The 25,261-nt window shown below is 36.2% G+C and overlaps 1 protein-coding gene across 1 annotated transcript; it reads left to right on the top strand.

Moving 5' to 3' along the window:
• The first annotated feature begins 608 nt into the window (after positions 1 to 608).
• On the top strand, positions 609 to 24,815 carry ACTR6 (actin related protein 6). The gene is made up of 11 exons (XM_046013919.1): positions 609 to 735; positions 2,485 to 2,602; positions 3,006 to 3,074; positions 4,929 to 5,052; positions 6,522 to 6,657; positions 6,749 to 6,805; positions 14,095 to 14,193; positions 14,288 to 14,366; positions 21,156 to 21,327; positions 22,756 to 22,894; positions 24,645 to 24,815. Exons 1-11 carry the CDS (start codon positions 668 to 670, stop codon positions 24,772 to 24,774), a joined length of 1,191 nt encoding a protein of 396 aa, XP_045869875.1. The 5' UTR covers positions 609 to 667; the 3' UTR covers positions 24,775 to 24,815.
• The last annotated feature ends 446 nt before the right edge of the window (positions 24,816 to 25,261 follow it).

The following is a 25,261-nucleotide window of genomic DNA, read 5'->3' as shown; positions in this document are numbered from 1 at the left end:
AGCCTGGGGCATTACAAGAACACATAGGAGCACTTAATTTTAAGAGCGAGAACAGAGTAGTGTGAGATGTCAAGAGATCCTTTTAGATAGGAATGACGGAGCGGTGTTATGAAGAACAAGTAGGCAGGGGAATAATATGAATGAGTAGAGAAGCAAGGCTGTTGACAGAATACCATGTTGTAATTTAAGGGTGGTTGGACCCTACAGTCGAATGGGCATTGGCGGGAACGAGGCTGAAGAGATTTCTTATCCAGTTCCATGCTGTGTATGGTTTTTGCACTTTATTCCTTGGGAAATGTCATTGAGAATACTACTCGAAAATACAAACACAGGCAAAAAGCTATAGGTTCACTACGAGTATTAGAATAAACTTGTAGGACCAAGTCAGTATGCGAAGTAGAGGACAGAGATGCAATGCTATGGGTGAAAAAGCGCTGAGCCAGTCCCACTCCTGTTGGATCTCCCCCCGACTGAAAAGGGCGAGAACAGCACAAACCACCTGAGGCCCAGGGAGGGAAGACAGTCTCCGGCTTCCGGCGTCCTCGGTTGCTAAGGGAGACCGGAAGCGCTCTTACGCTCCGCCCTGCAAACCATAGAGTACCGGAAAAAGAGGGAGCCGAAGTGTCAGGAGGAGAAAGCAAGCGGCTGCCGTTTGGTTCTCGTTGAAATGACGACCTTAGTGCTGGATAACGGAGCCTACAATGCCAAAATCGGTTACAGTCATGAAAATGTGTCGTAAGTGTTCCCTCGGTCCTTAGGACAAGAGAGACTACGCTTCATCTTGGGATCACAGTAAACTGCAAATGCTCCTACGTCGCCCTAACCTGCGCCAGAGGGATGCTCTGGTTGGAGCTTGCTGAGTGGGGTGCTTTGAACTGCTATTTTGGTGTTAATTTAGGCTACGCGGCCCCGGAAGTGGGACTTGCGTTTCCCACGTTCTCTCGTGCGTAACAGGAAATAGCTCAGGAAAATAGGCTTCTAAAGAAGCAGTTCCTGCGGGAGGGTCGCGTACACATTTCATGAACCCTCAGGAATCGTGGACGTGTATATGTATATACATATTCTTGAGGACCCAGTTATGGCTTTCATCACATCCTCAGTGGGTTCTGTGAACTCCCCCCACAAAATTTAAAAACAGTTGTCTTACTGATTGGAGACGTTGAAGGCTTCGAACCTAAGCCCCCCATAGTACTCATTAGCTGACCTCGTTGTTAGAGTTGATTTAACAGAATTACTACAATGGCATTCATAAAATATATATGTTATATATGTGTATATAAAGAAGAAAAGATGTTTTCTTCTATGTTTACAGAGGATTTCCCCCCTTCCTCCTTTTTTTCTTTTTTAAAGTGAACAATCAAACCACATAGGAATGTAAATTGTTAGTCTTTTAGAAAATGTTTTGGGAGTGTGTATCATTGTTTTTATCCTTTGACACAGTAAGTTCGAAGTGTTTGATAAGAGCGAATAGAGGATGCTCTGTATTATAGACATTGTATATGGTTTAAAAAATGGAAAGCAAGCTGAATAGTCAAGAATAGAAAATTGACTAAAATTATAATATAACCATAAGATTGGCTGCAATGCAGTTTTTAAAAATCATGTCGTCCTGTGGCCTGGATGGCTCAGTACGTTCAGCATCAGACTCTTGATTTCGGCTCAGGTCATGTCAGAGTCTGGGATTGAGCCCGTTTGGGCTCTGCGCTCAGAGGGGAGTTGGCATCTTGCTAATTAAAAATCTTTGGAATCCTAGAGACTTAGTTTTAATGGCAAGAATTTTGAACCTATAAATCCATTACCAGAGTGGTATTAAGATTTCCACACTGAGCCTGGGTGGCTGAATCAGTTAAGCATCTGCCTTCAGCTCAGGTCATGAGCCTGGGATCCTGGGATCTGCCCTGCAGGGCTCCCTGCTGGGCAGGGAGTTGGCCTCTCCCTCCCCTTTCCCTCTGGGTGCTTCCGCTCTCTCTCAAATAAATAAATCTTAAAAAAAAGAAAAAAAGATTTCCACATTAAAGCCAGAAAGACCAGGAACTTTACCTAAGCCCTGTCATCTGTGTGATGGCGGGATCAATACCCACCTGGAAGAATTTCTTAAGGATTGATTACTTGAGAACGATAAAGGGTCCAGTAGACTCCAGTAGAGTCTAGTGCATGTTAGAACTTTAAAAAAATTTTTTTTTCTTAAAGATTTTATTTATTTATTTCACAGACAGAGATCACAAGTAGGCAGAGAGGCAGGCAGAGAGAGAGGGGGAAGCAGGATCCCTGCTGAGGAGAGAGCTAGATGCAGGGATTGATCCCAGGACCCTGGGATCATGACCTAAGCTGAAGGCAGAGGCTTTAACCCACTGAGTTACCCAAAAAGACAAAATGAGAAACACTGATTGTGGGTATTTTTTGTCACGGAGCACGGTGGTAAAGTAATTGTTTTTTTTGTGAGTGAGTATTTAGGGAATAATTATATTTTTTCTTTGTTTATAGGGTAATTCCTAACTGTCAGTTCAGGTCAAAAACAGCACGTCTTAAAACTTTTACTGCTAACCAGATAGATGAAATAAAGGACCCTTCTGGACTCTTTTACATCCTTCCTTTTCAGAAGGTAATTCAATTATATGTCATTTCTAACGACAAAGACCTAAATGTAAAGACAATTTTTAAATGTATAATTAAGGTTTTGTATATATGGAAATATTTTTAGATCTTTGAGAAAAAGTTATTTAAATTTTAAATAAGATCTTATTAAAACCAAAAATTGAAATTAAATTGACTTGTTAACAATAAATGACCATGACTTAGTTAAGATTGTGGGTACTGAATTTTACTTGTTTATGTTAAAGCTAAATGAGATGAACACATTAAAAAAAAGTGTGGAGTGGCATCTTCTTAAAGAATGTTTGAATAGTGAAAGTAACCATAAAGATAAATTAGCGGTTTAGAATATATTAGTATGATTTAAAAAATTATTCAAATATTTGTGATAATTTATACAAGAATTTTTTTAGGGCTACTTGGTGAATTGGGATGTCCAAAGACAAGTATGGGATTACCTTTTTGGAAAAGAAATGTATCAGGTAACAAATTAGAGTATGTATTCAAATTTCTATTTCCATGTCTTAGTCAAATGTATATGTGCTGCCGAAGCGAGCACTCCATGTCTTAGTCAAATGAAAAATTACAATAATAAGAATTTGAACTCGGGGCGCCTGGGTGGCTCAGTGGTTTAAGCCTCTGCCTTCGGCTCAGGTCATGATCTCAGGGTCCTGGGATCGAGACCCGCGTCGGGCTCTCTGCTCGGCAGGGAGCCTGCTTCCCTCTCACTTTCTCTGCCTGCCTCTCTGCCTACTTGTGATCTCTCTCTGTCAAATAAATAAATAAAATCTTTAAAAAAAAAAAAAAAGAATTTGAACTCATGTTAATGCAAGAACCAACAGGATAGGATCTAAAGCAAGTTTATGCCTCAATATGACTTAAATAAAACTGTTACATATGTTCACTGTGTATTTATATCAGTCATATTTTTAACTTCTATAAAAGTTATATATACTGCCAAAATATGCATGTATATGAAAAGTAATACATGCTTGAGATTACTTGTGCTAAAATCTGTTAGGGAAGAGTGCATGGTGTGAAAGTGAATAGACTCAGAATTTTTACTGAATAGTCTTGTGCTGAAGGTTGACTCATACCGGCTCATGAGAACCAATTACATGTGTCTCTTCCCAACTCTGCGTTCAGAATTTGGTGACTTCAGGATAGCTGGAAATCAACCACTGTGACAGTATTTATAACACAGAAAGTGGTAAGCTGTACAAATCAGGGCTTTTATTCCTCCCTGGAGATCTGGCTGTTGAACATTTACCAGCACACACTGAAGGTGGGTGGAAGGAGGGATGAGATTGCAAATGTATGGACATTATTTCAAAAACAGTGTTAAGTCATGGAAGAGAAGACTTCTGTGGTGAGAGATACATTTGGGGAGGATGATCAGATTTCTGATTTAGAAAAATACTTGCTAGCAGTACAGAAGACGGATCAGAATGAAAAGAAAACCGAGGCATAGAGGGCACTGAGAAGGCAGTGGCATTGTTTCAGATGAGAGATAAGGCAGTATCAGGAAAAGCCAAGGGCAGATTCCAGAGAGTGAGTCTAGGATTGGGTTGAAGGTAATTGAGGTATCTAGCTTTAACTTTTGAATATGTTTCTGGTATACATTTAAGTCACTAATACACTGTTCTTAGTTTTGATTTTTTAAATCTTAATTAAGTATAAATGAATTGAAGTGGAATTTGAGGTTATGAGAGTCTATGAAACTCAAGATTGTCCACATGTCTGCTATTATTAGACTAATTCACTATCTCATTTTTATTTTCACAATAAAATATTTTGGTCTGCATATCTGAATTGTGACTTTTATGTGAGGATTTGTGCTTTTAATGTCTGTAGTATAACTTTAGGTATAGTGAGCAAATAATGTGTTTTTAATACTTCTTAAGAGTGTGGGAGAGAATTATATAAACATTAAATATGCTAAAGCTTCTGGCCTTTTAACTTTGAAAACAAAATACCTGATGCTTGTAGTTATATTGTTCATTACGTTTGCATACTGATCTTCAAACAATTTGATAGTACCATTTTATCAATGTTACCATTAAAAGAGTTAAAATTAAATAATAACGTTCATGAATTCTATAATCAGACTTCTGGGTTCAAATCCTAGCTATGTCCCTAACTAGTTAAATGAACCTTGGTAACTTATTCAACTCTTTTATACCTCAGTTTGCCAATTAAATGGGTTTAGTAATAAGACTTGTAATCCTAATAATAATCTAGGATTATTGTGAGAATTTAATATGTTTGTTTATATATGTAAAATGAGTGTTTATAACTACAAAATTATAAAACTTGTGAAAATTTTTCTCTCATAGGTTGATTTTTTAGATACCAATATTATTATTACAGAACCATACTTTAACTTCACTTCAATTCAAGAATCAATGAATGAAATCCTATTTGAAGAATATCAGTTCCAAGCAGTCTTAAGAGTAAATGGTGAGTTAAAGTTTTGATTACAGTTAAGTAATGGGAATATGGATATGAATAGGGTAAAGAGAAACACTTAAAATACAAGAATATTGGGTGACATTCTTTTAGATTTAAAGAAAATAAAACATGGAATTTAAAAACTAGATGGACTTTTGGAGATTATCTAATCAGACTTTTCTCACTTCATCTTTTCACTAGTACACTATTTTCTCCCTAATGAAGTTACTAGCCACATTTTTTTTTTAAAGTGATCTCTATGTCCAACATGGGGTTCAAACTTACAATCCTGAGTCACATGCTGTACTGACTGAACCAGCCACGTGCCCCAACTAGCCATGTATTTTTAATTTCTAAAAGATTATTGTTTCTGAGGTAGTTACCTTTTCTGCCACTGATATGTTTGCTATCATTATTATTTTTGATTGAAATAATGTTAGTAGCTTAGCCTGCCAATATATGGAAAAACAGTCTGAAAATAGCATCTAGAAGTAAATTTATGAAAGGCTAAAATTACATTACGTGACAGTATAACGAAAGTATTCAAATATATGTGAGTGATATTGTGCTATAATGCTTAAGAGCACAGTCTCTGGAACAGTACTCTTCAAGGGTGATTTTGCTCTTTGGGGACATTTGGCAATGTCTGGAGACATTTTTGGTTGTCACAACTGAGAGGATGCTATTGGCATCTAATGGGTAGAGGATATAGATGTTGCTAAACATCTTAAAGTGAACAGGAAAGCCTCCAGTAACAAGGAATCACTGGGCCCCAAATGTTAGTAGTTTTGAGGTTGAGAAACCTTGCTCTAGAATCACAGTGCTTAGATTTGAATCTTGGCTCTGTTACTTTCTAATTGTATGACATTGGGTATATTGCTTAACTTCTCTGTGCTTCAGTTTCTTCATCCATAAAGTGGAATTGTTGTGAGGATTAAAACACAAATACTCATGGAGTTTTTAGAATAGTGCCCAGCATGTAATAAATGCTCATAATTAAGTTACGATGTTAAAATAATTAAGTCATGACTATTTACCTTTAAAAATTGATCACAAGGGGCGCCTGGGTGGCTCAGTGGGTTAAAGCCTCTGCCTTCGGCTCAGGTCATGATCCCAGGGTCCTGGGATCGAGCCCTGCATCGGGCTCTCTGCTCGGCAGGGAGCCTGTTTCCTCCTCTCTCTGCCTGCCTCTCTGCCTACTTGTGATCTCTCTCTGTCTGTCAAATAAATAAATAAAATCTTAAAAAAAAAAAATTGATCACAAAATTTTTTTATCCACATTTACCACAAAAATTTGGTGTTTTAGTTTAAATGCTGCAGAGAGTTTGTGACAATTAGGAATATTATTTTAAATTAGCATATAGAAATAAAGGAAAGTTTTTGTCTTTGTGCTTGTCTTAATTTGCTTTTCTTTATTGCTTTAAATTAAGTATGCTTTTATTTAATGCAGGTTTTTTTTTTTATCTTTTTCTAAATAGCTGGTGCTCTCAGTGCACATAGGTATTTTCGAGATAATCCTTCTGAATTATGCTGTATCATTGTAGACAGTGGATATTCCTTTACCCATATAGTTCCTTACTGTAGAAGTAAAAAGAAAAAAGAAGCAATTATTCGGTGAGTTGTATTCAATTTTCATGTTTTTCTTAGGTTAAAACTGAATGAAAGGTGTGATAAACTGAACCAAATTTGAATTCTCCTTTTTTAGGATAAATGTGGGAGGAAAACTCCTAACCAATCATCTAAAGGAGATCATATCTTACAGGTAATACTTAGCTTTGATTTTTGGTGGTGGGGGGGTGCGGGGGGTGGCATGGCTCCTGGTGATGAACTTTTTAAAGTAATTTAAAATTATTCTTTAACTGTTAGTTGTAACTTCAGGCGACAATTCTATATTATTGCTTTAAAAACTATATCACATACATAAATACTAATGATGTTCAGATTGAAAAGCTTTGTAGTGGGGCGTCTGGCTAGCTTAGAAGAGGAGCATGCAACTCCTGATTTCTGGGTTATGAGTCCAAGCCACATAGTGGGCGTAGATCTCATTAAAAAGAGAGAAAAAAAAAGCTTTCTAGCACATGAAATGCTAGTGTCCGTCAAAATTTGAATATTTCCAAATTCTAGGGAGTTTAATATTTTAAAATTATAGAATTTATAAGAAGTGATAGATGTTACACATTATAAAACAAATGTATTTAAGGAAAAAAGGGTTTCAAAGGAAAATAAATCTCTTCCTTTTTCTGTCTCATGTCAATTGCATTCCACACAAAGTCTTTAAACTGTATTTATCTCTTATATTTTTAGTCTCTGTGAGCCTTAATAATGTATTGATATTTCTGCTTGTTGAATTAACCAATATTAGTTGACTATCCATCATTAAAAGATGAGGAATTAGTGCACTACCACATTAGTGCACTAACTCTTCTCCCTTTCCTAAATTTTATTCATGGTATTATTTTTTATTTTATTTTGTTTAAAAACTTAAGTGGTTTTTTTGTTTTATAAGTAGAATTCTTAAATCTCAATTTCTCACTACAACAATTTTGGCTGGTATGATACCGTCAATATCTCTTAGCTTCCCCTATGTCATATGAGAAAATAAGTGAATCGGCATTTCTTTCTGTGTTTCCTCCCACGTTTTTCTTCTTTCTTCTGTTAGAGGTACCATTATTTTTTAGACACCTTATTGAACTATAATATATATCCACACAATTCACCCATTTAAAGTGTACATTTTCAATGGGTTTTAATGTACTAGAACATTTTCATTACCCCCAAGAGAGACCCACTGACCTTATCCAACCTACCCAGCTCTAGCACATTTGTAAAAACCTTTTTATTTTGAAATAATTACAGCCTCAGGAAGTTGTAGAATAGTACATAGAGCCCTGTGTAATCTTAGTAATATATAACTAATATAGTATCAAAATGATAAAATTAACACTAGTACAGTATTGTTTCCAGTTTTCACCATTTTTTACATGCATCTGTGTGTACTTTTGTGCCACTTTATCCTGTGTATAGATCATGTACATATCACCACAGTCAAGATGTACAACTGTTCCATCTCTCCAAAGGAACTCCTTTGTGCTACCCCTTTATATTTGCTTCCCCACATGTCCCTCTTCCCTGGCAACCTCTAATTTTTTTCCTCTTCTATAGTTTTGTTATTGCAAGAAACAAAATCTTATAATATGTAATCTTTAGACAGTGACTCTTTTCATTAAACAATGCTATACCATTTCTTCCTAATTATTGAGATAACATTTACATATGATTTTTTACTATAGTTAAGTCTTCTTGCCTTAATTCTAAAAATGGAGGGTTCATAAATGGCATATATGGTGTTAAGATTATGTGAATGTTATTTATTGTAGAACCAAACAGAATTGGGCTCCGTTTCAAAAGATTTAGATATTTAGTTCCCTTATCTTCATCAGATTAGAAGCAACAAATTTGAAAGGCAAAGGAAGTTGAGACAGGTGAGGACGTTAACCAGAACCTAGACAGTTTTGAGTCCATGACCCGTGTATTAAATCATTCCTCCTTCCTTTCATGACTGAAAAAAGTTCATGTATTTTTTTTTTTATTATTATTTTTTTAGTTCACGTATTTTAAAAAGGAAGGCTGTTGAAGTTGAATTTGAAAAGAACCACCTGGCAAGAGTACTTAGAAATAGTATTTGGGAGGGGAAGCTGGGTGGCTCAGTTGGTTAAGTGTGTCCGACTCTTGATTTCAGCTCAGGTCGTGATCTGAGCCCTGTGGTGGGCTCTGTGCTGAGTGTGCAGACTGCTTAAGATTCTCTGTCTCCCTCTCCCACTGCCCCCCCCCCCACCAATTGCACACTTGTGCTCTGTCTCTCTAAAATAATAAAAATAAAAAGTTTAAAAGATACAGTTATGGGAAAGAATAATAGTGAAAGGAGACTTTATTAGTAGATGATAAAGCATTTTTAATTGTAATAAAGTGATACTTAGATGAGAAATGATAGATAGATCAGAGAGACTGAATAGTTAATTCTGAATCAAACACTGTAAAAGAAAAAGTAATATATACTATTAATTATTCAGGAAAGGATACAGGGAAAGTTGGCTGTTGGGAGAAAAAATTTCCTTTGGCTCATACACTAAAATCCAAACGGGTTTAAGATTTAAATATAAAAATAAAGCCACAGCAGGAGAATATTTGAGTTAAGAATAAAAATTACAGTAGAGGGGCGCCTGGGTGGCTCAGTGGGTTAAAGCCTCTGCCTTTGGCTCCGGTCATGATCACAGAGTCCTGGGATTGAGCCCTGCATCAGGCTCTCTGCTCAGCGGGGAGCCTGCTTCCTCCTTTCTCTCTCTCCCTGCCTCTCTGTCTACTTGTGATCTCTGTCAAATAAATTAAAAAAAAAAAAAAAAAAGAATAAAAAGAGTAGAAGAAATACACTTGATCTTAGCCAAAAGGCTGAGAAGCGATAAAAAAAGTCAAAGAAATAATAAAGGATATCATTTTCCTATATCTTTTTTTTTTAAAAGATTTTATTTATTTAGGGGTGCCTGGGTGGCTCAGTTGTTTAAGTCTGCCTTTGGCTCAGGTTATGATCACGGGACCCTAGGATAGAGTCCCATATTGGGCTCTCTGCTCAGTAGGGAGCCTGCTTTTCCCTCTTCCTCTGCCTCTCCCCTCTACTCATTCTCTTTCTCTCAAATAAATAAATAAATAAATAATTTTATTTAGTTAATTAGCTATTTGAGAGAGAGAGACAGCACGCGGGAACAGTGAGAGATGCAGAGGGAGAAGGAGATTTAGAGAATTTCAAGCAGACTTTGTGCTGAACACAGAGCCCAATGTGAGGCTCCATGTCACGACCCTGAGATCATGATCTGAGCCAAAACCAAGGGTCAGATGCTCAACTGACTGAGGCACCCAGGTGCCCCCCCATATACTACTTAAAAAAAAAATAAACATTTTATTGAGGTAAAACATACTTACAGAAAAGTTTACAGACCTTGAATGTATAACTCAGTGAATTTTTTAAAAACTGAATATACCCAAGTAACCATAACACAGCTCAGGCAGAATATTATCAGCACTCTAATCCCTCTTTGTCTTCTTCTGGTCTGGAAAACCAGTGATTTCAAGCATTTGTAAACAAAACAAATATAAATAGGAACCTGAGAAATAAACTTGAAACAAATATGACACTGGGTTATCTTTAATATATTAAGGGCTCTTACCAATCCTTAAGAAAAGCACTACCTTGGTATAAAATGGCTACTAGATGATTCTTAGAAAACAAATGGTCCGTGGCACAGATAGATAGTCATTAGAATTACATACAGTCAAAGGATATAAATGGATAATTCTCAGACATAAAAAATTGTAAGTATCTGAAGTAATTAAAAATTCAGTTAAAACATTTATTGAGCATTTGTTTAGGAGGTTGGGACATATGAGTTAACAAATAAGAATTCCTCTTTTCCATGGTACTTCCTTGTAGAAAAATACAAATTAAAATGCCACAACTTTTAGAATTTGAATTAGTAGAATTTTTTCAAAACATGATGTTCTTAAAAAAAAAAAAAAGACCTTGCAGATTGTGATGCTGGCTGTTAATGATTACAGCATAACTTGAAATAACTTTTCTGGTAAACAGTTTGGCATTACACCAAGATATGAACAATATTTCAAATTCTGTGCCCTACAGTATGAATAAATAATGAGATAATCTGAGATACAGATAAAAATACCTGTATTGCATCAATTTTGAGTTACACTTTTCTCACATCTCTAGTTGGAATGGATCTTCAAGTTGTCGGTACCTTAGAATTGTTATAGTTTAATTATCAACTTTTCTTCTCATTGGTGCAATAGTGAATCTTAAAGAAGGTAGAATATGCTGTGTATGGAGATAACAAAAGCAAAAGGAAGCAATAATAATGACTTTTACTTATTGAGTATAAGGACTATGCTAAACACTTTACATGTATAATTAGAGTCATTTACTTCTTGCAGATATATTAAGTCAGTGATCTTATTATTATTACCCTTTTAGAGTTGAAGAGATTAATCCCAAAGGGGTAAAGTAACTTGGTTGCCAAGTTGTGATTCAGCCAAAGTCTGGGGCACCTGGCTGGCTCAGTTGGTAGAGTATGTGACTCTTGATCTCAGGCTCATGAGTTCAAGCCCTATGTTGGGCATAGAGCCTACCTAAAATAAAACAAAAAACAACAAAGCCAAAGTCCATGTTTATAAACATACAAATATCTTTCCTCCCTGATTTAAACTTCCAACAATAGGAACATTAATAAATACATTTTAATAGGTCCCTTTAATAAATATTACAGGGCAGTAAATAACCATATTTTTAAAGAATGATAGCATAAGAAAATAGAGATGATGTTGAGTCTAAAACAAAAAGTATATGTTGTATATATGTGTAGAGATAAATATTCGAATAATTTCATATTTTTATCTTTTTTATGTTTTTTATTGAAATATAGTTGACACAATGTTACATTAGTTTCAGGTGTACGATGTAGGAATTTGACAATGCTATACTATATAAATATAACTACCATCTGTTACCATAGAATACTACTACACAGTACATTGACTATATTCCCTATGCTGTACCTTTCATCCCTGTGACTTATCCATTCTGTAACTGGAAGCCTATCCCTCCCATTCCCCTTCACCTATTCTGCCCATCCCCCTACCCTCTCTCCTCCAGCAACCACCAGTTACCTGTATGTAGGGTCTGTTTTTGCTTTGTTTTATTCTTTAGATTCCATATATAAGTGAAATTTTATGGTATTTGTCTTTCTCTGACTTCCTTCATTTTCCATAAAACCTTTTAGGTTCATCCATATTATCACAAATGGCGTGATCTCATTCTTTTTGATGGCTCCTGGTATTCCATTCTATGTGTGTATCTGTCTCTGTGTGTGTACATACCACATTTTCTTTATTCATTTACCTATCATTGGGCACTTGAGTTGCTTCCATATTTTGGCTATTATAACTAATACTGCAATAAAAAGGGGTATATATATATTTTTCAAATTACTGTTTTTGTTTTGGGGGGATAAATACCCAGTAGTGGAATTACTGGATTGTATGATATTTCTATTTTTAATTTCTTGAGGAACCTCCATACTGTTTTCCAGAGTAGATACACCAGTTTGCATTCCCACCAATAGTGCATGAGTTTCTCTTTTTCTATGTTGTTTCAACACTTGTAACTTATCTTTTTGACAGTAGTCATTCTGACAGGTGTGAGGTTATATCTCATTGTTTTGAATTGCATTTCCCTGATGATAGTGATATTGAGCATCTTTTCATATATCTGCTGGCTATCTGTATGTTGTCTTTGGTAAAATGTCTATATTCAGGTCCTCACCCATTTTAATCAGATTATTTGTTTTTTTAGTGTTGGGTTCTAAAATTTCTTTATGTATTTTAGATATTAACTCCTTATCAGTAAATCATTTCAGGTGTATAATTTATAAATATCTTCTCCCATTCAGTAGGTTATCTTTTCATTTTGTTAATGGTTTCCTTCACTCTGTGAAAGACTTTTATTTCAGTGTATTCCCAATAGTTTATTTTCACTTTCATTTCCTTTGTGTGAGGAAACATATTTAGAAAAATGTTGCTAAAGCCAATGTCCAAAAGATTACTGCTTATATGTTCTTTAAGTTTTATGGTTTCAGATCTCACATTTAGGTCTTTAATAAATTTTGAGTTTGTTTTAATAGATGGAGTGAGTTTTCCCAGCACCCTTTATTTTTTATTTTATTTTTTAAATTTATTTGACAGACAGAGATCACAGATAGGCAGAGAGGCAGCCAGAGAGAGAGGAGGGGAAGCAGGCTCCCTGCTGAGCAGAGAGCCCGATGTGGGGCTCGATCCCAGGACCCTGGGACCATGACCTGGGCCGAAGGCAGAGGCTTTAACCCACTGAGCCACCCAGGTGCCCCCCAGCACCCTTTATTGAAGAGATGATCTTAGCCATAGATTAATATAAGCATGGGTTTATTTCTGGGCTCTGTGCTGTTCCATTGATCTATGTGTCTGTTTTTCTGCTAGTTACCATACTGTTTTGATTACTATAGCTTTGTAGTGTATCTTGAAATCTGGGATTACAATACCACCAGCTTTGTTCTTTTTCAAGATTGCTTTGGCTATTCAGGGTCTTTCGTTGTTCCATATGAATTTTAGGATTATTTGTCCTAGTTCTCTGAAAAATACTATTGGCATTTTAATAGGGATCATATTGAATCTATGGATTGCTTTGGGTAGTATGGACATTTTAATAACATTAGTTGTTCTAAGCCATGAGCATGGACTATCCACTTGTTTGTGTTGTCTTCAGTTTTTTTGTTTTTTTTTAAATTTTTTTTTTCTTTTTTTTACAGAGAGAGAGAGAGAGAGAGAGAGAGAGATTACAAGTAGGCAGAGCAGCAGCCAGAGAGGGGAGGAAGCAGGCTCCCTGCCAAGCAGAGAGCCCGATACGGGGCTCGATCCCAGGACCCTGAGATCATGACCCGAGCCAAAGGCAGAGGCTTAACCCACTGAGCCACCCAGGCGCCCCTTCAGTTTTGTTTTTAAAAGCATCTTTCTTTTCTTCATTAAGCCTGTGTTTCTTGGGTTCAGTTATCAAATATTTGTTAAACATCTACTATGTGTCGGGTACTGCGTGCTAACTCACTACTATGATCAGAAAAGAAAGTGAGAGAGTTAAGTTATTTTAGCAAGATTCTATTCAGAATGGTTGGAGGAGGAAAAAGTTTGCTCTCTAATAAATGTTACCATATTTAAAGCCTTTATTTTCAGTTTCTTTCTGCAAACTGGACTAATATCTGCCCTCAGAGGAATAATGTGGAGTTTAAATATAATGGAAATGTGATTATTCTATAAAGCTGAAAATATTTTACACATTCAAAACTTTGATATTTTAAAAAGTCAGTTACCCAAATATTTAATTCCAGCAAAAATATTTTAAGTAATTGTAAATTATACTTACATTTTTCCATTTCACATTTTACAGTTTTTATTTCTGTTTAGGCAGCTACATGTTATGGATGAAACACATGTGATTAATCAAGTGAAAGAAGATGTGTGCTATGTGTCTCAGGATTTTTATAGAGATATGGATATTGCAAAGTATGTATAATAGTAATCTAAGAATTAGAAAGTTGATTCTTGGGTAATGTTATACAAAGTTAATTATTTCACAAGTCTCTATTTTGTTTTCCAGGTTGAAAGGAGAAGAAAATACAGTAATGATAGACTATGTTTTACCTGACTTCAGTACAATTAAAAAGGGTTTTTGTAAGGTAATTTTTAAAATCCTCAATGACATTGCTTGATGTGACCACTAGTCAGATTTGAGAAACATCTAGCTGGGGGCACCTGGGTGGCTCGGTTGTTAATAACCTGCCTTCGGCTCAGGTCATGATCCTGGGGTCCTGGGATCGAGCCCTGCATCAGGCTCCCTGCTCAGCCGGAAAGCCTGCTTCTCTCCCCGCCCCCGTACTTCCCCTGCTTGTGTTCCCTCTCTGGCAAATAAGTAAAGAAAATCTTTTAAAAAGAAAAGAAAAGAAAAACATCTTGCTGGATTTGGTAGAGTCTTACAAAGTTGTTGATAACTGCTTTTCTGCTCTCTGTTTCTCCAGACACAAATGTATAAATGATTAATAAATATCTCATTAATAAAGTTATTTAGAGAAAGAACCATCAGCTGAATGATAGCACATGGGAAAAATCTGGAGATAGATCATATCATTATTTATATTCTGGTTAACCCTTTTCTATTTTCTTAAGAATTAGTTTAAATCCATTTCAAAGTTGTTTATTTGCCTTGTGAAAGTTATTAAAATAGCTGATGTGGCTGAATTTTACTTGTTTTGTCTGATATGATCAAATTGTAGTTGAAAAGGGAAAAATCTAGTGTACTTTCAAAGTGTTGAGAAGTAGTTCATCTTGGGTGTTAAAATAATTTCTCCTTACCTTTGATCAGCTCAGGTAAAGCATCACTTAGGTAAATGTGAAGGTTGGCCTTTTAGCTGACTTGATGGAGGAGTATTGGGAAGTTAACAATCTTTGGTCAGAAATTTAAGCATGCTTCCATAAGGAAATATTTAGGTTACCATTCATTGCAGTGTACTTTAAGAGTGAAATATTGAGAAGAGCCCAAATATCCACTATTGGAGGAAAATAAATAAATTTTGATGTATTCATATTATAAAATAAGCAGTAGTGAAAATTAAGTGGAGCTACATGATAATTATGTATACATCTCAAAAACATGGTTCTGTCTAAACTATCTAAGACGTGATGGTGTCTTTAGGCGAGTTTTAGGAAGATATGTTCATTTTCATGCTGTGTAGAGTAATTTATGTTGCTTAGAAATACATAAGTGTGAAGTAAAAGTATAAAACTGTATGTGAGGGCTGCCTGGGTGGCTCAGTGGGTTAAAGCCTCTGCCTTCGGCTCGGGTCATGATCCCAGGGTCCTGGGATCAAGCCCCGCATCAGGCTCTCTGCTTGGTAGGGAGCCTGCTTCCTCCTCTCTCTCTGCCTGCCTCTCTGCCTAGTTGTGATTTCTCTTGTCAAATAAATAAATAAAATCTTAAAAAAAAAAGAACTGTATGTGAGTAATAACACCAAATTAAAAAGAAGAGTGTTAATTTATAAAGTATCAAACTAGTTGATGGATATATGGGTTTTATACTTCTTTAATTTTACACTTATATTAACTGTACTTATTTATATGCCTGAAATTAAAAAAAATGGACATATTATTGAGGTGAAATACAAATCAGAATTCTGAGGAGGGCTCATAAAATTGAAATCACTCTACAATGTTTTTAGAGACAGATGCTTGTGGAAGGACCTAGGTTGGGTTTCGAAAGTGGGAGTTGGGACAGGTTATGAGATCAGGTTGCCTTTTCATGAACTGGAAGCCCAAGTCCTCTTTAAGATATCAAAAGTATATTTTTTCCTTGGGGACAACGAAAACTGCAAATACATAGACAGCCCCATCTTCATATATCATTAAAACATTCCAGTTATATAAAATATCTTCTAGATAATTTACAGCATTTTGTAGAGTTAATGGTGGTAAAATAATCTGTTTCACAGGGATGAGACTGAGTAAATTCTCAGTAATTCCCAATTTCACCAAACCTGACTGATCATTAGAATCACCCAGGGCACTTGAAAAGTAATCTATATCTATGTTCTCAGTTCCTGTTCCTGGATATCCTTGTTTGAAACTTTATTCTTAAAAATCTCTTCCAGGGGAGCGTGGGTGGCTCAGTCGGTTGGGCGTCTGCTTTCCGCTTGGGTCATGATTTACAGGGTCCTGGGATTGGGCTCTCTACTCAGCAGGGAGCCTGCTTCTCCCTCTCCCTCTGCCTGCCACTCTGCCTACTTGTGATCTCTCTCTATCAAGTGAAGAAATAAAATCTTTTTTTTTAAAGATTTTATTTATTTATTTGACAGACAGAGATCACAAGCAGGCAGTGAGGTACTGTACCATACCTCATGTTCAAACCTCATGTTCAAACCCATGTTCAAGAGCTACCTAAACATGTTAAATCATGTGTATATTGAAAAAAACAAGACAAAAATACAAGCAAAATTATGTGTATATCTTAATAATCTTAAGATTTAGAAATAATTTTATTTAGTCTATGTTAGGATTTTTTTAAGAGTTCATTTATTTATTTGACAGACAGAGATCACAAATAGGCAGAGAGGCAGGCAGAGAGAGAGGGCAAAGCAGGCTCCCCGCTGAGCAGAGAGCCTGATGTGGGGCTCGATCCCAGGCGTGTGGGATCACGACCTGAGCTGAAGGCAGAAGCTTTAACCCACTGAGACACCCAGGTGCCCCAAGTCTATGTTAGGATTAATCCTAAAATATGTTATTTTCCAAAGAGTAAAAAAAAAAAAAGTGTTATTTTGTATTTATTACTTAATTTACTTCATTGTTGCCTAATATGCAACAACTTTGATGAAAGTTGATATATGTTTATGAAATTAGAAAAACAGTAACTGCATAATATGAAAAAAATTATTATTTAAGAGCCCTTATTCCTAGGATATTGTTAAAACTTGTACTTTGATAATTTATTCAAGAATATTTTTAAATTGCAGGGCGCCTGGGCGGCTCAGTGGATTAAGCCGCTGCCTTTGGCTCAGGTCATGATCTCAGGGTCCTGGGATCGAGCCCCGCATCGGGCTCTCTGCTCCGCGGGGAGCCTGCTTCCTCTCTCTCTGCCTGCCTCTCTGCCTACTTGTGATCTCTCTCTCTATCAAATAAATAAATAAAATCTTTAAAAAAAAAAAGAATATTTTTAAATTGGGAAAAGGTAACAACCTTCATTTTCTAGTACTTATGATAGTAACAGTAATAGTAATAAGGTCTATAATATTGTTACTGGTTACAACTGATACAAATTCCAGTTTTATCTCTTATCAGAAAGGGGTAACCTACTGAAATGCAATGTACTTGACGAACTTAAATTGGGAAAATCTGGCTCATGATTAATGATTACAGTAATAGTTTCTGCAGAGTCATTGCGATTTAAACTGATCATTTCTTTTGCAGTATTAGAACAAAATTTATGAAGCTGTATAGTAATCATGGTCTACATTGACTAAAATAGCAATTCGCAGCAGCCCTTATAAAGTCCTTTTGTCTATGTCTAAAAAAAAAATGTTTTGGGGCATCTGGGTGGCTCAGTAGGTTAAAGCCTCTGCCTTCGGCTCGGGTCATGATCCCAGGGTCCTGGGATCGAGCCCCGCATCGGGCTCTCTGCTCCTCGGGGAGCCTGCTTCCTCCTCTCTCTCTGCCTGCCTCTCTGCCTAGTTGTGATTTCTCTCTGTCAAATAAATAAAATATTAAAAAAAAAATTCTCAAAAAAAAATGTTTTTTGGAGTTATATTCCTAAAACAGAAACTACTTGTAGTTCCACATTACATATTGATGGTTTTGGAGCCCAGCATACAACAAGAAATTTCTAGTTCTGGTTCTTTCCACTGGTTTAGATATTTGAGTCTGGGACAATCACATGATTCTTTTCTGTAAAATCTGGGTAATGGACTACATAATCATTAATGTTTTGTCAACTGAATTTCCCCCAAGTCTGTGTCTGTTTCAGCTTATTTTGAGTGTTGACAAAATGAGTTATATCCTTTAAACTCAAGCCAGTATCACTTTTAAGTGAATTTGTAAATCTGTAGGAGATACTTCCTTTCTGCCTGAGAAGGAAGACTACTCTGAGAGGATACTTTCCTCTTTACTACTGTAACAATAGTGTGTTGGATAAAAAGTGATTTGAGTTTCCTTTTTCTTCTTAAAGTATTATGAAAATTATATAATTTTTGGATATCTTTTTTTTTTTAAGATTTTATCTATTTGACAGACAAAGATCACAAGTAGGCAGAGAGGCAGGCAGAGAGAGAGGAAGGGAAGCAGGCTCCCCGCTGAGCAGGGACCCACCCCCCCCCCCATGCTGGGCTTGATTCCAGGACCCTGAGATCATGACCTGAGCCGAAGGCAGAGGCTTTAACCCACTGAGCCACCCAGGTGCCCCAAGGATAACCTTTTTTCTTTTTTTTAAGATTTTATTTATTTATTTGACACAGAGAGAGATCACAAGTAGGCAGAGAGGCAGGCAGAGAGAGAGGGGGAAGCATACTCTCTGCTAAGCAGAGAGCCTGATGCAGGGCTCAATCCCAGGACCCTGAGATCATGACCTAAACCGAAGGCAGAGACTTCACCCACTGAGCCACCCAGGTGCCCCTAATTTTTGGATATTCTTAAGAATAGTGTTTTAAGGGGCGCCTGGGTGGGTCAGTGGGTTAAGCCACTGCCTTCGGCTCAGGTCATGATCTCAGGGTCCTGGGATCGAGTTCCGCATCGGGCTCTCTGCTCAGCAGCAAGCCTGCTTCCCCCTCTCTCTCTCTGCCTGCCTCTCTGGCTACTTGTGATCTCTGTCAAATAAATAAATAAAATCTTTAAAAAAAAAAAAAGAATAGTGTTTTAAACTTGGAATTTCCAAATTCCAAATGATAGAATTCAGAAATATATTCAGGTTAAGAGAGGCAATATAGTGGAAGGAATATATTTTGTGTGCTTTTAGTTATTAGATGAATGATCTTGAACAAGTCGTGTATCCTTGCCAGACCTAATTACATCATTAATAAAAGGAAAATATGCCTACCTCACAGGGTTATGTGGGAGTTCAATGGGATAATGTATATAAAATGCTGAATACAATGAACGGCACATTGTTGACTTGCATGCTGTTATTCAAGAATTTATTGAATACTTATTATGTGCTAGGTGGTAGATATGTGATGGTGTAAATTATGAGGGATAATATAGAGTGATAGTGGAGAATAATGGAGGGACCTTTCATTTGGAAGTCAGAAAAAGCCTCTTTGAGGAAGAAAAAATCTGGACAGAGAAAGGATGACTGATTATATTAAGGGATCTATAATCTTTAAATATATTACTCTTTACTAATTATTAATATTTTTGTTTATTTTAAGTTTTTTAATTTATATAAAAGATTGGGTTATGCCCTGTGTGTATAATTGCAAATGAATGTCTATAACTGAACCTAGAAGAGCTGATGATTCTTAGTAAAATTGAAAGGATCATTATTTTAATGTCGCAGAATGTTTTAGATTATTTTTTCTGATCCCTTCAAGAACACAGCTCAGCAGAAAATAAATAACAAGAAAATTTGGTTGATGAAGTGCATGGATTTCAAAATTGGTTTCTGAAAATTGAATAAATGAATTTAAATATTTAGATTTTTTTGTACAAGGAGAAGGGAACTCTTTTTTGGAGGGGGCAGCAAAGCAAGTTTTATTGAGTGATAGCAAAATGATAGTATAGAGCTCCCAAGGAGGAAGGGGACCCAAAGGGGCTGCCTGGGAAAGGGGAAATCTTGATATAATACAGCTACAAGGTCCAATAAATATATAGGACGGGAGAGTGGGAGTGCCTGGCTGGCTCAGTCTATAGAGTATGCAACTTATGATCTCAGGGTCATGAGTTCAAACCTCATGTTGGGTGTAGAGCTTACTTAAAAATGCATACATATAGGGGCACTTGGGTGGCTTAGTGGATTAAAGTCTGCATTCGGCTCAGGTCATGATCCCAGGGTCCTGGGATCGAGTCCGGCATCAGGCTCTCTGCTCAGCAGGGAGCCTGCTTCCCTTCCTCTCTCTCTGCCTGCCTCTGCCTACTTGTGATCTCTGTCTGTCAAATAAATAAATAAAATATTTTAAAAAACAAAAAACAAAAAATACATACACATATACATACATGCATACATAGGAGAGTGGAAGTAGATATAAGACATACCAAATGTTTTTTTGTTTTTTTTTTTTAAAGATTTTATCCATTTATTTGACACAGAGAGATCACAGTAGGCAGAGAGGCAGGCAGAGAGCGAGGAGGAAGCAGGCTCCCCACTGAGCAGAGAGCCCGATGCGGGGCTCGATCCCAGGACCCTGGGATCATGACCCGAGCTGAAGGCAGAGGCTTCAACCCTCTGAGCCACCCAGTATTCTTTGTTCTCTGGGAGCTGAAGTTGGCCTATTATAGGCAGGTTAAGAAGTTCCCTCTCCTCTATTCTCCTTTTCTTCCTGTTTTATTTTTTTAATTTTTTAAAAAGATTTTATTTATTTATTTGACAGAGAGAGACACAGCAAGAGAGGGAACACAAACAGGGGGAGTGGGAGAAGGAGAAACAGGCTTCCCACGGAGCAGGGAGCCCGATGCAGGGCTGCATCCCAGGATCCTAGGATCATGATCTAAGCCAAAGGCAAATGCATAACAACTGAGCCACCCAGGCACCCCTCTTTCTGTTTTAAATGTAAGGAATATGGCCAGATCATCTTTTGGGGAATAGTTATATTAAAGTGAGCAATTATTTTTTGTGTGGTTTAGGCAACAGAGAGGGCCAGGTTTTTCTAACTTTTGAGAATCCTGAAATTTCCAAGAACATGGTTAATATATTAGTAATAACATGTTACTAAATGTTACTAGTCATATAGACTAAAAAGTGTAGCTTAAACTTTTTTATCTTATTTTTCTTTAAGCCAAGGGAAGAGATGGTGTTAAGTGGAAAATACAAATCCGGGGAACAAATTCTTCGTCTGGCCAATGAGAGATTTGCTGTTCCAGAAATACTTTTTAATCCTTCTGATATAGGAATTCAAGAAATGGGTATTCCAGAAGCTATTGTCTATTCAATTCAGAACTTACCTGAAGGTATATAAATAAAGTATTGAATGGTAATGATATTTCTTAAAAAAGTCATAAGCTCTATGAACCATAGAGAAATCATCTAAATTTCCCAAGTAATTACAGGCAAGTGGCAAGCCTGTTTTATTTACAGAGATCCCATAGTGCACTTGAATAATTCTTTATTGGTCCTAGATTAGAAATTTGTTACAGGGAAAATTGTCTGCTAAAACCTGAAGACGTTAATCTCTTCATGACTATTAAAGTGCTGTATCTGTTTTAGAAAAGTTTTAATTTAACTCAAATTTACATAGAAAAGAAATTTATAATTTAACAAAGTGATGGTTTTTAGCTATTGATGGGACTGGTTTGTCCTTTCATTTTTATTTGAACTAATGTACAGGAAGTTAATTTTAAAGAGGCTGAAGTCTGGTGCTTCTCAGTGGTATGTGGGTTCTCCTGAAGCAGGATTCACCTAAGTAATTTTCTAGGGTCTTAGAGAGTACTTTTATATCTTGAAAGTGTCTTTCTAGTTCATAAGAAACAGTTCAGGCATTAGAGAAAATCTAGCCCCTGCAATGTCCTTTCCTCCCATTGAAAAAAAAAAAAGATGATCACATAATGCCATCATCATCTTAATGTAGTTATCTTACAACTCTTTTCGTGTTAGTGTCTCATTTCATGTTTTATATAAAGTTGCAGGTAGTGTTATGCAGCATTTTATACTACACTGCTTTAATGTCATGAGACTCAGTGTCAGTATAAGGGAACCGTGTGTCTCTTTTGTGAACAGAAGCATTAGGTGGGGTAGCAATTATTTATTAATTCCTCATAGATTTCCCTGTGGTTACCAGCTAACCATATGGCACCTAATAAGGTTTGCCATCATGTAATTTTAATGAGTGTAGAACACAAGATCCTTTATTATTATGGATCATGAGTGTTTTTCACCATCAGATGTAAATGTTGCACAATAAGGAGATCTGTCTTTGTGAGATAAAATGAAAGTTTGGGCTTCTAAGTTAAAATGCCTTGAAGGGCTTCCTTTTTAGTTTTACCCTAGTTCACAGTCTCAGCCTGCAGAAAGACTTCCTCCATTTTAGGGAAGAACGAGTATCATTACCAAATGTCTGTTGCTAGAATGTATTATGTATTAGCTACATCTGTGTATAAGCAGTCAGTGCTTCAAACTCTTCACCTTAGCCTTTCTTTTAAAGATCTATGAGGTCATATTTCACTTGTTTAATGGGTCAATTTGTGTAAACTTTAACTTCATTATAAAATCTTACAAATTATAAATAGTTGTTACGATTATTAAAAAATTACATGGTTTCCCAACCAGTAACTGTAACTGTTAGCTCTTGCCTGAGCCCTCATATCTATCCTTCTGGAAAGATAAGTAAACAGGTTTTCTGATGCCTTTTCTTCTTCTTCTTCTTCTTTTCCCTCTTAAAGAAATGCAGCCGCATTTTTTTAAGAACATTGTTTTGACAGGAGGAAATTCCCTTTTCCCAGGATTTAGAGATCGGGTTTACTCAGAAGTTCGATGTCTCACTCCAACAGATTATGATGTTTCAGTTGTGCTGCCTGAAAAGTAAGTGTTGGCTGATACAGAGATAAAACATGCAAGTCATTTTGAAGCTAAAACGGTCAATAGGTAGACTTGAGCTTAAAGCCTCATTCTAGCAGGTTGATTTCACCTTTGAAATCCTCATTTTCCCTTTCTCAAAAATTAGAATAAACCTAACATTTCAGTGGGCCATGACAGCTTGATGCTAATATGCTGAGTGTAGTTCCTGGGGAAGGACCTTAGCAGAGCCACATCCTGTTCAACATTTTTACTTTATAAATAAACAAACAAGGTCTCATGACTTGGCAAAGGCCTTATAGTAAGTTAATAGCAATGACCAGGCTAAAACCTAGTTCTCTTTTATTTTGAGTTGAACAAATACATATCTCTTACCAAATATGTGTGTAAATAATACCATCTCACTGCTGTCCCAGTCTTAAGTGACAGAATTGCAAATAAGACCTCATATACCTGAATTTTTTTAAGAGAGAGAGAGAGAACAAGGGGAGGTTGTGGGGAGGGGCAGAAGGAGAGGGAGAATCTTAAGCAGGCTCCATGCCCAGCACAGAGCCTGATGCCGGGCTCGATCCCATGATCCTGAGATCATGACCTGAGCCAAAATCAAGAGTCATAGCCTTAACCAACTGAGCCACCCAGCTGCCCCCCATATACCTGACTCTTAATTTTAGGGTTTTGTTTTAAAGTAGAAGTTTCTAAATCAATAGCAATGAATAAAAGGTCTCTATCTGCTCACTTAATTTATAGCTATCAGATTAAAGAATAAATAATTGTTGGATATTGGAATGATTTTTATCAGCATTAATGTTCATATACCTTATAGAATATGAAGCATACTGGATTTTTATCCTGTGTGTTTATTTTCTTACTATTTTTCCCCCTCGTTTCTTTATTCCCCACACTTTTTTTTTCTTTTGCCCCCTCATACGCTTTTTGTCCTGCATTTGAAATGCAAGTCAAATGCAAGGCCAAGGGATCCAGAGAAATAGTCTTTAATCTTTTATTCATCAAATCTTTATTGTACATCTGTTTTATATATGTATGTAAGTAAATACATATTTAAAGATTAGGCAATAAAATGAATATAATAAAACATTGATCAACTTTCCATTTTTCAGATTTTAAACTGATTTGGGGGAGAGGAACAGTAGACATAGAATTGAGTCATAACACAAAATATAACCTCAGTTGAAAAAAACAAAACTAAATGTTTTATGCATTCCAGTTTTACTGACTGTGTCCTACCTTGTAAATGTTTCATTTATTAGAGGTAACAGTATAGCAGCAAAAGCACAGACTGAAAATTATTCTGGGTTAAAATGTAGTCTCACCCTTAACCTCTCTGAACCTCATTTTCCAAATCTGTGAAATGAGAGTTAGAATAGTTGTTTCATGGGTTGTTGGGCAAAATAGATGACATATCTTTGTCACATACAGAATTTAGATCTAGTTATGACTGTTTTTCCTTTTATGCATTTTTGACCTTTCATATTCTTGTTTTTTATTAGAAATAGAGGGTCTATAAATTCAGGGCACAGGGGAAAAAATAACACTTTGTTGTACTGGTGACCAAAGTTCTGTTCTTTCTGAGTTTACCTTATTCCTATGAAGCTTATGCTTATTTTCACACTTAAAGTGATTTTTCTGTTAAATTAGGTTGAGTAGAGATTGCCACATTTTAGTTACTAATGAATGTTTTCTGGCGTTTCAGTTTTGTAAAATCATCTCGGTTCACTTATTTTAACTTTATTTTTAGCCCTATTACTTATGCCTGGGAAGGTGGAAAATTGATATCAGAGAATGACGATTTTGAAGATATGGTAGTAACAAGAGAAGATTATGAAGAAAATGGACATAGCGTCTGTGAAGAGAAATTTGATATTTAAGAAACATTCTGAATTAAAGTTTTGACTGGTTGTAATTGAAAGGTTTAATTTCAGTGTTCTTTTTAAAGTAGGTTACCTTTCATCCTAAGATAAGATCTTGAACTTAATGTAAATACTTTGATCCTTGGCTAATTTTCAAAGGTTTCTTACCTACGTTATTACAGTAAACTGTATCTCAGCTCATATTTTCATTTAGAAGTTAGACTACCATAACAGTGCTCACACTGTTCCTGAGAATAGGTTATGTTTCATTAGAAGATGAAAGAGTGAATGCATTTTAAATTTTAATTCTTTATAGCTGAGAGCACAAGCGTAATTGTCTCACTGGTCAGTTTTCCTCGGAAGATTCTTTTGTGTGGCTATGACTAGAGAGGGATTGGCTAAAGTGTTTCCTGGCTGATATGATTTCTCTTTTAGAACTGAGTATTTTACCTAAAAATTGTCATTTTTGTTTATACATACTAAAGTTGGGAAGACAAATCTTATT

The sequence above is a fragment of the Meles meles genome, chromosome 7 (assembly GCF_922984935.1).
Source record: "Meles meles chromosome 7, mMelMel3.1 paternal haplotype, whole genome shotgun sequence".
Taxonomy (NCBI): Eukaryota; Metazoa; Chordata; class Mammalia; order Carnivora; family Mustelidae; genus Meles; species Meles meles.
This window is presented reverse-complemented; position numbering and strand designations above follow the sequence as displayed.

What these genes read in the sequence shown, in the direction of transcription:
- ACTR6 (XM_046013919.1), top strand. Translation starts at nt 668, where the DNA reads ATGACGACCTTAGTGCTGGATAACGGAGCCTACAATGCCAAAATCGGT. An exon ending in TTGGAAAAGAAATGTATCAG is followed by an intron (nt 3,075 to 4,928) that starts GTAACAAATTAG and finishes TTTCTCTCATAG; the next exon opens with GTTGATTTTTTAGATACCAA. An exon ending in AGCAGTCTTAAGAGTAAATG is followed by an intron (nt 5,053 to 6,521) that starts GTGAGTTAAAGT and finishes TTTTCTAAATAG; the next exon opens with CTGGTGCTCTCAGTGCACAT.